The 13,431-nt window shown below is 55.3% G+C and overlaps 1 protein-coding gene across 1 annotated transcript in view; it reads right to left on the reverse strand.

The window, feature by feature from the left end:
• The window catches only part of AHCYL2 (adenosylhomocysteinase-like 2), a 155,519-nt gene extending 149,123 nt beyond the window's left edge, over nucleotides 1-6,396 (reverse strand). Inside the window, exon 1 of the mRNA XM_014945437.1 lies at nucleotides 5,978-6,396. Within this exon, the coding sequence (XP_014800923.1) occupies nucleotides 5,978-6,364 (387 nt within the window). The 5' untranslated portion in view covers nucleotides 6,365-6,396. The remainder of the gene's footprint in view (nucleotides 1-5,977) is intronic.
• Between the last annotated feature and the right edge of the window lie 7,035 nt (nucleotides 6,397-13,431).

Raw genomic sequence — 13,431 nt, forward strand, 5'->3', positions numbered from 1 at the left:
AGGAGAACATCTTCAGATTTCAAGAAGAGGGGAAAACAAGCCAAAAAAAAACCCCAGAAAAAAACAGTACGTTTAATATAGAAACCAGTCAAGAAAAAGCTACATTTTTTTCCTTGAGATTTTTGAAAAAAAAAAAAAAAAGGTATTTTTTATTTTCTTCCAGGCAAACACTATTAGGAACTGCAGTTTAATTGTTTGGTCGCAGAGTACTTCAGGAGCACATCTTCAGATTTCAAGAAGAGGGGAAAACAAGCCAAAAAAAAACCCCAGAAAAAAACAGTACGTTTAATATAGAAACCAGTCAAGAAAAAGCTACATTTTTTTCCTTGAGATTTTTGGAAAAAAAAAAAAAAAGGTATTTTTTATTTTCTTCCAGGCAAACACTATTAGGAACTGCAGTTTAATTTGTTTCACTACACACCCAATATGATCTTGCTTATCTATTTTAACTAGAACTTTATCTTTATTTCAGGTCCTAAAGCAAAGTTCTACTGGATCCAGCTTAAAAAAAAAAAAATTATCTGCTTCTTTCAGACTTATTTTTGTACTAAACCTTCTTTCAACAGATGCCTCGGCTCCGCGTGCCCGATTTTTCTAGTCGCAGGGCTGGGAACAATTTTACGGCTCCCAAATCTGGTGTTTTTATTTAAATAACACGGCGGAAAGGGCTCCAGAGTGGTAAATCTGGGAAAGGAAAGGCCGAACGAGCTCTCGAATCTCTGGAAGGAGCACAGAGAGAGAAGTGGCTGGAAAGCAACAGTCTGAGGTGGAAGGGAGGGAGGGAGGGAGGGAAGGGGGAAAGAAAGAGAAGGAACAGAACGTACTCCCAGCTACTCTCCATTGACACATCTCGCTTCCTTGAGCGACCAGATTGTCAGCTCAGCTCCCAAAAACAAACCCAGCGCCCAAGCGCAGGCAGCCAGATGGGGAGCTCTGCTGGCTCTTCCCTCCCGTATCCAGGTTTCTCCCAAAAACCTGGCAGCCTCGGCTGCTGCGGGGAGCATCCACCTTTCCTTCCAGCAGCCTCCCACCATGATGACTCCCATCGCCCACCATCAATGGTCCCCCTTCCCTCCTGGGCTTTGCCAGGTAAACGCCGCGCTCCAGACAAGGGTCAGACTCATTTTAGCAGCATGAAGTTGACGGTTGGCCTCCCTGATCTTAAAAGGTCCCTTTCCCACCCGGGCAATTCCATAATTAGGAAGCGGGGTGAAAGGAGAAACCCTTTTTTGATGTTTAGCAAAAAAAAACCCAACAAAAACCCCAAAACCACTAGAGGGATAAGGGAGGAGTTTAGAAATATTAAGCACACTTGAAGAAAAATATGGATACCCCTGAGGGTCTCTAAAAATAGAGAGATGGGATGAGGATATCAAATGAGGGAGGGCTCCAGGCACTGAGGATGGAAGTCACAATCTTAGTGGAAAAAAGTCCTTCACCGAGGAACTGAACCCCCCGCCCCCAGCAGGGATCTCTAAGGGGATGGAGGAGCCCTTCATCCAGACTCTCTTCATGGGGAGACCTTGCCTCACAGCGACGGGCTCTTTAGGAGAAACTCCAGTTCCAGGGAAGCCACACAGGAGGAGATGATGGTTATGGAGACAAACTCCCTCATCCTGGGCCCTTCCAAAAGGGGAGGAAAAGCAAGAGCAACAATGAGAGAAGGTAAAGCCCAGCAATACGTAGATGAAGTCTTCACCCTGAAGTTCTATGAGTAGGGAGGTTCCACTTATGACGGGGACGTTTCTTCCTCTACGTTCCCCCAAAAAGGTCCTTGCATCATGGGGACAACTCCTGAGATCTCCAAAGGGAAGGGTGCACCAACAACTCAGGCTGTCGCTGCTCAGGAATTTGTGGAAAGCACACAATTCTCTACAGCCACCCATGGGGGGTGGCACCTGTGTCTGCAGGGGGCTGTATCTATAGGAGAACACGTATATCCCCCCCTTAGGGGGAGTAACTATGTCCAATAACTATGCATCCACCTGAGGGACACAGATAACACACACATATATCTACCTGGTGAGGTCAGAGAGTGAACTTAGATGAATCTATAGGTGAATATTGGTATGTGCATAATCCACCTATGCAATGACCACAGGGGTGCCTTGGATCCCTATACATCTCTAATCCTGTAGACTTAGAATTGTAGACTCGTTAAGTTGGAAAAGACCTTTGAGATCATCAAATCCAACCATCAACCCAACACCGATAAAGCCACCACTGACCCATGTCCCTCAGCACCAAGTCTGCCCGGCTTTTAGATACCTCCAGGGATGGTGACCCCACCACTGCCCTGGGCAGCCTCTGCCAAGGCTTCACAACCCTTTCAGGGAAGACATTTTCCCCAGTCTCCACCCTAAACCTCCCTTGGGGCAACTTGAGGCCATTTCCTCTTGTCCCATGGCCTGTTCCTTGGGAGAAGAGACCGACCCCCCCTGGCTACCCCCTCCTTTCAGGGAGTTGGAGAGAGTGAGAAGGTCTCCCCTCAACGTCCTTTTCTCCAGGCTGAACACCCCCAGCTCCCTCAGAAGTTCTCCAGACCCTTCTCCTTGTTCTCCAGACCCCTCACAAGCTCCATTGCCCTTCTCCGGACCCACTCCAGCCCCTCAACATCCCTCCCATCATGAGGGGCCCAAAACTGGACACAGCCCTCAAGGTGGGGACCTCACCAGTGCCCAGTCCAGGGGGACCATCACTGCCCCAGTCCTGCTGGCCACGCTGTTCCTGACACAGGCCAGGGTGCTGGTGTGGTATACCTGAAGGTATGTCACACAGTTATACAACAGACACCTATATGAGTGTCTGCATCTCTATACGTGTTTGTCTCCCTACCAGCACACACTATGTCGGTTTGCACACCCACATCTGTGCACTCACACCCCCACTTCACGTGTGGGGTTCACACAGACACAAGCAAACATAGAGCTGTGGGCTGTACACACCTGTAAGGACAAACGTGGTTGCAAACACACGTATAACCAGCTGTAGGTACTCCTGGGTGTGTATATATTCCCCGGTGGTCTGGCTTGTATTAGAAATAGCGTGACCAGCAGAAGTAGGGAGGTGATTGTGCCCCTGTACTTGGCACTGGTGAGGCCACACCTCGAGTATTGTGTCCAGTTTTGGGCACCTCAATACAAGAGAGATCTCGAGGTGCTGGAGCGAGTGCAGAGGAGGGCAACGAAACTAGTGAAGGGGCTGGAAGGCAAATCATATGAAGAGCGGCTGAAGGAGCTGGGGCTGTTTAGTTTGAGGAAGAGGAGGCTGAGGGGAGACCTCATCACTCTCTACAACTACTTGAAAGGACACTGTAGAGAGGTTGGTGCTGGTCTCTTCTCACAGGTAATTAACAATAGAACGAGAGGGAACGGCTTCAAGCTCCAACAGGGTAGGTTTAGATTGAACATTAGGAAGGAATTTTTCACAGAAAGAGTGGTTGGGCATTGGAATAGGCTGCCCAGGGAGTTGGTGGAGTCACCATCCCTGGCTGTGTTTAAGGGACGTTTAGATGGGGTACTGAGGGACATGGTGTATGGGAGGACCTTGTAGAGTAGGGTAGATGGTTGGACTCTATGATCCCAAGGGTCTCTTCCAACCTCAATGATTCTATGATTCTATGAAAGTACAGTTGTCCACGTGTTCCCAGTGTGGGTCCGTACACCTTGACGGGCAAACACCCCGAGGCACGCACACCCACACCGGGTACACCTGATTGTCCCTCTCACCTCTCCCCGGACGCTGTTATCTGGCCCACGTCCCTGTTTCCAAGCGAGCAGATAACCCCGTAGCCGTGAACCCGGTGTGAACCCCCCCTGAGACACACACACCCCACCCCGGGGAAGCTCACGTACCTGGCACACACACCAGGGCAACACCACGCTTGGTCACACTTGTCCCTCCCTGGGCATACCCACGGACAGTGTTTGCCACCCACCCACGGGGCAGAGAGGCAGGAGTGGGGGGGTGGGGACACAAGGAGGACCCTATGTCCCCAGAGTGTCCCCAAAACACAGCCACAGTCAGAGACGCACAGCACGAGAGCACCCCCACGGCAACGGGACACCCGCCCCCACCAGAGCAACCCCAACAACATGGGGGGCAACCCCACAGGGGCACGCACACCCACACCGGGTACACCTGATTGTCCCTCTCACCTCTCCCCGGACGCTGTTATCTGGCCCACGTCCCTGTTTCCAAGCGAGCAGATAACCCCGTAGCCGTGAACCCGGTGTGAACCCCCCCTGAGACACACACACCCCACCCCGGGGAAGCTCACGTACCTGGCACACACACCAGGGCAACACCACGCTTGGTCACACTTGTCCCTCCCTGGGCATACCCACGGACAGTGTTTGCCACCCACCCACGGGGCAGAGAGGCAGGAGTGGGGGGGTGGGGACACAAGGAGGACCCTATGTCCCCAGAGTGTCCCCAAAACACAGCCACAGTCAGAGACGCACAGCACGAGAGCACCCCCACGGCAACGGGACACCCGCCCCCACCAGAGCAACCCCAACAACATGGGGGGCAACCCCACAGGAGCACCCCCAAAGACACAGACAGGAGGGTGGGGGGGACACACAAGGAGGACCCCATGTCCCCAGAGTGTCCCCAAAACACAGCCACAGTCAGAGAAGCACAGCACGAGAGCACCCCCACGGCAACGGGACACCCGCCCCCACCAGAGCAACCCCAACAACATGGGGGGCAACCCCACAGGAGCACCCCCAAAGACACAGGAGCACCCACCACGGCCATGGGGGCACCCCCATGGGTGTATAGCCACGGGGGCAACCACCACAGCCATGGGGGCACCCCCAAAGGAGTATAGCCACAGGGGCAACCACCACGGCCACGGGGGCACCCCCACAGGTGTATAGCCACAGGGGCAACCACCACGGCCACAGGGGCACCCCCACAGGTGTATAGACGCAAGGGCAACTGGCACAGCCATGGGGGCACCCCCACAGGTGTTTAGCCATGGGGGCACCCCCAAAGGAGTATAGCCATGGGGACAACCACCACGGCCACGGGGGCAACCGCCACGGGTGTATAGCCACAGGGGCAACCACCACGGCCATGGGGGCACCCCCACAGGTCTTTAGCCACGGGGGCACCCCCAAAGGAGTATAGCCACAGGGGCACCCCCATAGGTGTATAGACACAAGGGCAACCACCACGGCCACAGGGGCACCCCCACGGGTGTATAGCCACAGGGGCAACCACCACGGCCACAGGGGCACCCACCACGGCCACAGGGGCACCCCCACAGGTGTATAGACGCAAGGGCAACTGGCACAGCCACGGGGGCACCCCCACAGGTGTTTAGCCATGGGGGCACCCCCAAAGGAGTATAGCCATGGGGACAACCACCACGGTCACGGGGGCAACCGCCACGGGTGTATAGCCACAGGGGCAACCATCACAGCTACAGGGGCACCCCCACGGGTGTATAGACACGGGGGCAACCGCCACAGCCTCAGGGGCACCCCGAAAGGAGTATAGCCACAGGGGCAACTGCCACAGCCACGGGGGCACCCCCACGGGTGTATAGCCATGGGGGCAACCACCACAGGAGCATAGCCATGCGGACAACCGCCACGACCACGGAAGAACCCCCCCAGGAGTACAACCACAGGGGCACCCACCACAGCCACGGAGAAACCCCCACGGGAGTACAGCCACTGGGGCAACCACCACGGGAACAAGCACACAGTCACGGGAGAAGCTGCCAGGGCCACGGGAGTCCCCGTCCCCCCCCCCACCAACAGCCACAGCAGCACCTCGGGGCACACCGACACCCCAAACCCGCAGGGGCAGGACGGGATGGGGGGCAGCGCCGTGTCCCCAAGCCACCGGGCCGGTTCCCCCCCTCCCCGGGTGCGTGTCCCGGTGGGGGTGCAGGGTCCCCCGCAGGATTGGGGGGTGGGGGGGTCCCCACGCTTATGGGTGGGTGCTCTCTCTCCCCCGTTACCTTCTTGACGGTGCGCGGCGCCTCGGTGACGGTGCCGTCGGGGCTGACGAGCGCCTCGGCCGCCGGGCCGCCGCCGCCGTCGCCACCGTCGCGGTGCCGGTGCTGGGGGTGGTGCGGGTCGCTCCGCTTCATGGCCGAAGCCTGCGGTACCTTGGTGGCGGCGGACAAGCCGGGGCAGCCGCTGAGGGGAGGCCGCTCGCCGCCACCGGAGGAAGAGGACGCCGGGGCCGCCTCACGCTCGGTAGCCGGTAGCGGGCAAGGGGCCGCGGCCACGCCGTGCCCGGGAGGGTGAGCGGCCACCGGCTCGCACGGCGGCCCCGCTGCTTTATCCATGGGGCCGCTCAGCTCCTTCAGCTCCACAGCGGGGGCTGCCACCTGCACCGACATCGCCGCCGCCGCCGCCGCCACCGCCTCCCTCAGGGACCGCCCGCGGGGCACGCCGGGACCTGCAGTCCTCCCGCCCCGCCGCCGCCAACTACAACTCCCGGCAGCCTCCGCGACGCCCCCGCCGCGCCCCGCCTACCCGCGCCGCGCCGCGGGGGCTCCTGGGAAATGTAGTCCAACGGTGGGAGGGGGTGGTGCGGGCGGGCCACCGTCCCCCGCGCGGGCCTGAGGCGCGGAATGGCGGCGGCGGGACGCCGAGGCCTTTCCGGGCGGTGGGGCCTCCAGTGGCCCCTACGCTGTTTGAGAGCGGCCGGTGCAGCGCTAAACCTCCCTCCCTGTGGAGAAGTTTGGGGGTTTTTTTCCACATTTTAGTGAAATTTTATGGTTCGCACCCCCCCCAAGCACAAGGGCCCGCGCCAGGCCTCTCCCCTGGGGCCTGCGGCTCTGCCACAAGCAAAACTCCTTGAAAAGAAGGAGCCAAAAAGTTCTGGCAAGGCGAGCGCCACATCGGAGAGCCTGGAAACTTGCTGTCCTGCCAGGTTCTGCCAGCCCACAGAGTCCATTTGGTGGGGGCGGCCTTCCTTCGGGGAGGGAGGCTTCCCACAGAGGGACATTTTGGGGCTGGAGCGGCTCCAGAGAAGGGCAATGGAGCTGGGGAGGGGTCTGGAGACCAAGGAGAAGGGTCTGGAGAACTTCTGAGGGAGCTGGGGGTGTTCAGCCTGGAGAAAAGGAGGCTGAGGGGAGACCTTCTTGCTCTCTCCAACTCCCTGAAAGGAGGGTGTAGCCAGGGGGGGTCGGTCTCTTCTCCCAAGGAACAGGTGATGGGACAAGAGGAAATGGCCTCAAGTTGCCTCAGGGGAGGTTTAGGATGGAGATTGGGGAAAATTTCTTCATGGAAAGGGTTGTGAAGCCTTGGCAGAGGCTGCCCAGGGCAGTGGTGGAGTTGCCATCCCTGGAGGGATTTAAAAGCCGGGCAGACGTGGTGCTGAGGTACATGGGTCAGTGGTGGGTTTTGTCGGCGTTGGGCTGATGGTTGGACTTGATGGTCTGAAAGGTCCCTCCCAACCCAGATAATTCTATGATTCTATTTTTCTAAATCCAGTTCTTCGGGAAAGCTCCTCTTAAGGATGAGGAATTCAAATGCATCCTTGCTTTTTTTTTTTAATCATAGAATCACAGAATCATCCAGGTTGGAAGAGACCCTTGGGATCATCGAGTCCAACCATCTCCCCTACTCTACAAAGTCCTCCCCTACACCATATCCCTCAGTACCACATCTAAACATCCCTTAAACACATCCAGGGATGGGGAATCCACCACCTCCCTGGGCAGCCCGTTCCGATGCCCGACCACTCTTTCTGTGAAAAATTCCTTCCTAATGTTCAGTCTAAACCTACCCTGTTGGAGCTTGAAGCAGTTCCCTCTTGTTCTGTCATTAATTACCTGTGAAAAGAGACCAGCCCCAACCTCTCTACAGTGTCCTTTCAAGTAGTTGTAGAGAGTGATGAGGTCTCCCCTCAGCCTCCTCTTCCTCATACTAAACAGCAGGAAAGCTCTTAAGGGTGAGGAGTTCAAATGCATCCTTGCTTTTTTTTTTTTTATCGTAGAATCATAGAATCATTCAGGTGTGGACACAATACTCGAGGTGTGGCCTCACCAGTGCCAAGTACAGGGGCATAAACACCTCCCTACTTCTGCTGGTAATCATTTATTATTATAATTATTACAGTAAATGCAATATCTCTGGACACACGCCAAGGGCTGAAGGTGTTTTTTTCGGGGCTGCAGAGCAAGCACGACGAGCCAGGAGGTCGTTGTGCTCCGACACGAGCTGGTTGGAGGCAAAAAGACAGTTTCTTGACACCAAAGGGCATGTGATCGGCCAAGATGAGACAAGGCAAAGTGGGAAGAGAGGAGGAGCCCACAGAAACAACCCCCCCTCAAAATCAGGAGGCAAAGGAGTAACCAAGGGTGAGGGGCAGCAAAACCTGCAGAGCTGAAGGAGGATTTCATGCTTGGAGAAGAAGGACCTGGTCAGCAGCTGGTGACAACGCTGCGTTGGTAAAATCTCACTGGGGACAGGAGAAAAAAACGGTTTAATTATACACCAGGGTGGCAGCTGGAGTGGAAAATGCCGGGGATGGAGGCGAGGAGGAGGAGAGAAAGGGCTGTAAAGCATTTAATGGGCTCCAAAGGCAGAGAGACGGCGGCGGAGAGGACGCCGGGAGGAATGCGTGAGGGGGGGGTTGAAGTTAAAGGAAAAGAAGCACATTGCTTGGTGCGTGGAAAGCGCCGGGAAGGAAAAGCCCTGACTTTATTTAATTTAATGCTCTTTCTTTACTGAAGTGAAATGAGTCGGCGTGCGGGTTTCGCAGCGCGTTTCTGCCTCTCCCTGGCATCAGAAAGCTCCGTCTCGGGGCAGATTTCCATCTCGGAAGGGGCCTTTGAAAACAAAACTCTTTTGAGAGCTGCTTGTGGGAGGGATTTGAAGTTGTAGCCGGGTGAATATCCCTCCCCTGTGATATACGCTGCTCAGGAGAGGAGAACAGGCTCCGTGCAGGGCTCTGCTGCTTGTGCTGGCCTGCAGCTGGGAGCAGAAATCCTCCAGATGTTATCGTCTCCTGGTGCCGAAGATCCTACCATCCAACAACACCAAAAACCCCAACAAAAACCACCACGGGGGTTGTTTTGCACACATTTGACCTGAGAGGAATGTGGGGCAAAATCCTGACCAGGAGTTTGGTATTTTGGGCTACCAGCCCCACCACCAAGCCGTGTGTCACCCCACCTGGTGTAGGAATGGGAGGATCTTCACCGAGAGGTGAAGGGAACCCACAGGGATGGTGTTTTCCTGGAGAAATCAAGAAGTTGCCCCCAAAACCCTGGCGCTGATCGGACACGTCACAAACCACCGAGCAAAAAGAGGGCACAAGCTCGCCCGAGATCTCCTGGGCTGTGCTCGGCTGGATTTTTCTGGGGGAAAACAAACAGGTATTGGGACAAGGAAGAGAGAGGCCAGTTTGGGTTAAGGGAGGACCCGAGTGGTTGGAACAATTTGGGGCTTTGTGAGAGTGGTGCCAACAGGAGAGGTTGGGGCTGGCTCCTTCCCCCATGGAAAGCGGCGGCGGGGACGGGAGCGGGGATCGAGGCAGGGCTGCCTTGGCCTCAAAGGAGATTTGGGTTAAAACAGCCTCAAAAAGGCAAAGAGCTTTTCCTTGGAGAGCCGTGGCGGTGTGTAGATCGGCTCAGGGGACAGCCTGGTGGGACCGAGCTGGACCCCAGTCCACCCCAGGGATGGGCCCGGCGTTGGGAATCCATGGCCGGGGAACCAGCATGTGGAGACCCCCAAACAGAGCGTATTGTAACCCAAAAGTGAGGGGAGAGGGAGATGAGACACCAATCTTGGACATTTCATCGTGATCTCCATCCTTTTCGCTTCCCCAGCGAAGGGAAGGATGGAGGGAAGCCCAGGCAGACACAGGTGTGCTCTGGTGCAACCCCCACCATGGTTTAACCTGGCAAAAATGAAGAAAAAATAGGGTTTTCTCCACCAAAACAGCTGGAAAATGGAGCTTGGCTGAGCTGTAGTCACCGTATTGCCCTGAAATCCTCCATCCCACCGTGCCACATCACGCGGTGACGCCGGACGCCTGCCTGGGAGGAGAGCAGACTCCGGTCAGAGACTCAGCAAAGCCCCCACGCCGTATTGCCCTGAAATCCTCCAACCCAACACGCCACATCACGCGGTGACGCCGGACGCCTGCCTGGGAGGAGAGCAGACTCCGGTCAGAGACTCAGCAAAGCCCCCACTGACCACTTGCACGCTCTGGATTTGCCCGTTTCTGCGGTGTTTAGCCCTAAAAGCAGCACTGGTAAAAGGAGGCAGTGCCCAGGGGAGTTCAGGGGGGATCCGGCCGCAGAGTGTCACCCGGCACCGCGATGGAGGCTCAGCCTTCCAGCCATCAAGAAAAGAGGCAAAAAAAAGTGATTTTTATAGTTTTTCCCATTCTTTAAGACTAAATAGCCTCCTGTAAGCCGACAGACAGCAGTCGTCTTCCTGAGATCCATCCATATAATCCCAAACTGAAAGTCGATTCCACCCCATAATAACCTTTCTAATTCTACCTCCTGCACCACAGAGACGCGTTTTGGCTGATTTCTGCCTCTCCTTCCTTCAAATTTGTCCCCAGGGGGGAAAAAGCGTATTCATAAGGAATATTATCCAAATTCCTTAAAACTTCCTGATGGACGCTCTCGGGGGGGGAGTGGGGGGTGTTTGGGGAGATGTGGGACCCTCCCCAAAACCCACTTAAATGCAGAAGAGTGGGAGGGGGGTGGGGGTGGAATTCCCCTCCCTGCCTTCAATTTTTTTCATGAAATCTTCATGATTTTTCACCTGCAGCCTCGTTGCCAAGCACCGGGACGGGGGGGACGCCCAACGGACGGATGGACGGACAGACAGACGCAGGCATAGGCATGTATGAACCTCGTTTCCTTCGGAAACAGCCTCCCCAAAACCCTCTTAAATGCAGAAGAGCGGGAGGGGGGTGGGGGTGGAATTCCCCTCCCTGCCTTCAATTTTTTTCATGAAATCTTCATGATTTTTCACCTGCAGCCTCGTTGCCAAGCACCGGGACGGGGGGGACGCCCAACGGACGGATGGACGGACAGACAGACGCAGGCATAGGCATGTATGAACCTCGTTTCCTTCGGAAACAGCCTTAAAATAATAACTGGAAGATATAAAAGCTGTTTGACAATGGGGGGGGGGCAGGTGGGGAGGAAGAGGAAGGGCTGCTTCTTCTTCCCTCCTTCCTCATTTCGCCCCCGCAGCGAAAGGGAAAAGAATAATAAATAAGAGGGTGGATTTTACCTGTCGCCGTCTGAGCTCTTCCCTTTCTCTCCCGAGGATGCTCCACGTGCAGCTGGGGAAATCAATCTTTTTAATTTTTTAATTGGGTTTTGCCAGCTGAGGAGGAGCGGGCAGCACCTGGGTCACCGAAGGGAGGAGATTTATCCTTAAAATTGGCCAAAAAACCTTCTAGCTGGGTGCTGAAGGAGCTGGAGGGTGAAGATGATGCTCTTGGGGGACATGGTGCCTGGAGAAGGAGCATCCTCAGCCCTGGGGAGGACGGCGGGGACCCTGCTCCAGCCTTGTCCCTGTCCCCAATAAAGCCACCCCAGGGGAGGTGTCTCCTCCGTCGGAGCTGGCTCGGCCACCCCAGGGGTCTCTGGTCCCTTTCCTGGTCCCACGTCACACATGTGAGCACTGCTGTGGGCAACCACAGGGGTTTCATGGCTCACACCAGTGGTTTCCTGGCTGTGGTTTCCCCACCAGGAGCATCAGCTGGGGAAGCCCATAGAAGCATAGAACCGTCTAGGTTGGAAGAGACCCTTGGGATCATCAAGTCCAACCATCGATGGATGGCAGCTGGCTGGCAGCTGGCCCTGTCCCCAAAATTCATAGAATCACAGAATGGTTTGGGTGGGAAGGGACCTTAATGGCAGCTGGCCCTGTCCCCAAAAATCATAGAATCACAGAAGGGTTTGGGTGGGAAGGGACCTTAAAGACCATCCAGTTCCAACCCCCTGCCCTGGGCAGGGACACCTCCCACCAGACCAGGTTGGTCAAAGCCCCCTCCAACCTGGCCTTGAACCCCTCCAGGGATGGGGCAGCCACAGCTTCTCTGGCCAACCTGGGCCAGGCTCAGAGTGAAGGATTTCCTTCCAAGATCTCACCTAAATCTCCCCTTTTCTACCTTAAAACCCTTCCCCCTCCTCCTAGGGCTCCCCTCCCTCATCAAGAGTCCCTCCCCATCTCTCCTGGAGCCCCTTGAGGGACTGGAAGGGGCTCCAAGGTCTCCCCGGAGCCTTCTCTTCTCCAGGCTGAACCCCCCCAACTCTCTCAGCCCCCCCTCCCAGCAGAGGGGCTCCAGCCCTCCCAGCATCTCCATGGCCTCCTCTGGCCCCCCTCCAACAGCTCCATGTCCTTCTGATGTTGGTGGCCCCAGAGCTGGAGGCAGCACTGGGGGTGGGGGGTCTCCCCAGAGCAGAGCAGAGGGGCAGAATCCCCCCCCCTGGCCCTGCTGGCCACGGGGCTGGGGATGCAGCCCAGGATGAGGGGGGCTTTCTGGGCCACCAGCACACGTTGGTGGCTCCTGTGGAGCTTCTCCTCCACCAACACCCCCAAGTCCTTCTCAGGGCTGTTTACCAAAAAGATGTTTTTTCCCAGGATAAATGCTTTTTTCTTCCTAAAAAAAAACCCTGATTTTGTCCCCATGTGCCAAATCGAGGGGGTTTTTTTTGTTGCCCTGGGGGAAAATACAGAGGATGCAGCGGGGTCAGGACGTCTCCTGCCCTTTCCCAAATTAAAATATTTGAGCTTTTCTGTTTCAAAACAACGTTATTGTTTGGCATCAGCTGCTTCCATCGGGTTTTCTTTTTGCTGTTTACCAAAAAGATGTTTTTTTCCCAGGATAAATGCTTTTTTCTTCCTAAAAATAAACCCCCCGACTTCATCCCCATGTGCCAAATCGAGGGGGGGTTTTTTGTTGCCCTGGGGGAAAATACAGAGGATGTCGCGGGGTCAGGACGTCTCCTGCCCTTTCCCAAATTAAAATATTTGAGCTTTTCTGTTTCAAAACAACGTTATTGTTTGGCATCAGCTGCTTCCATCGGGTTTTCTTTTTTTAAAAAAAAAAGCCCAGAGAAATAAAATATAGAGAGATAAAGAAAAAAATAAGAAGCCCACAAAATATAGATAAAAACAAAAAATATATATAAAAATAGAATAAAGGGAAATATTTTGTTTCACTTCCAACAAACCCCCTGTCTGCCTGTCCCAGCATGGATCCCTCAGCCAAAAAACTGTGGAGAAAACCCAATTTTCATGCCAAATCCCCCCCAGTTTCAGAGGGATGGGTCTCTGGGATAACCCAGCACCCGAACGCTTCGCTCGAAGGAAATGACAAAAGGCCGCTTTCCAAAAGCAGCCTTTGTCCCCCAAAAACCCCCCCATCCGCACAGCCCATCGCCCCCACCCCACCCAGCAGCACCCCCCCAAAATCAGG

This window comes from Calidris pugnax, unplaced genomic scaffold (assembly GCF_001431845.1).
Source record: "Calidris pugnax isolate Ruff unplaced genomic scaffold, ASM143184v1 scaffold96, whole genome shotgun sequence".
NCBI lineage: Eukaryota > Metazoa > Chordata > Aves > Charadriiformes > Scolopacidae > Calidris > Calidris pugnax.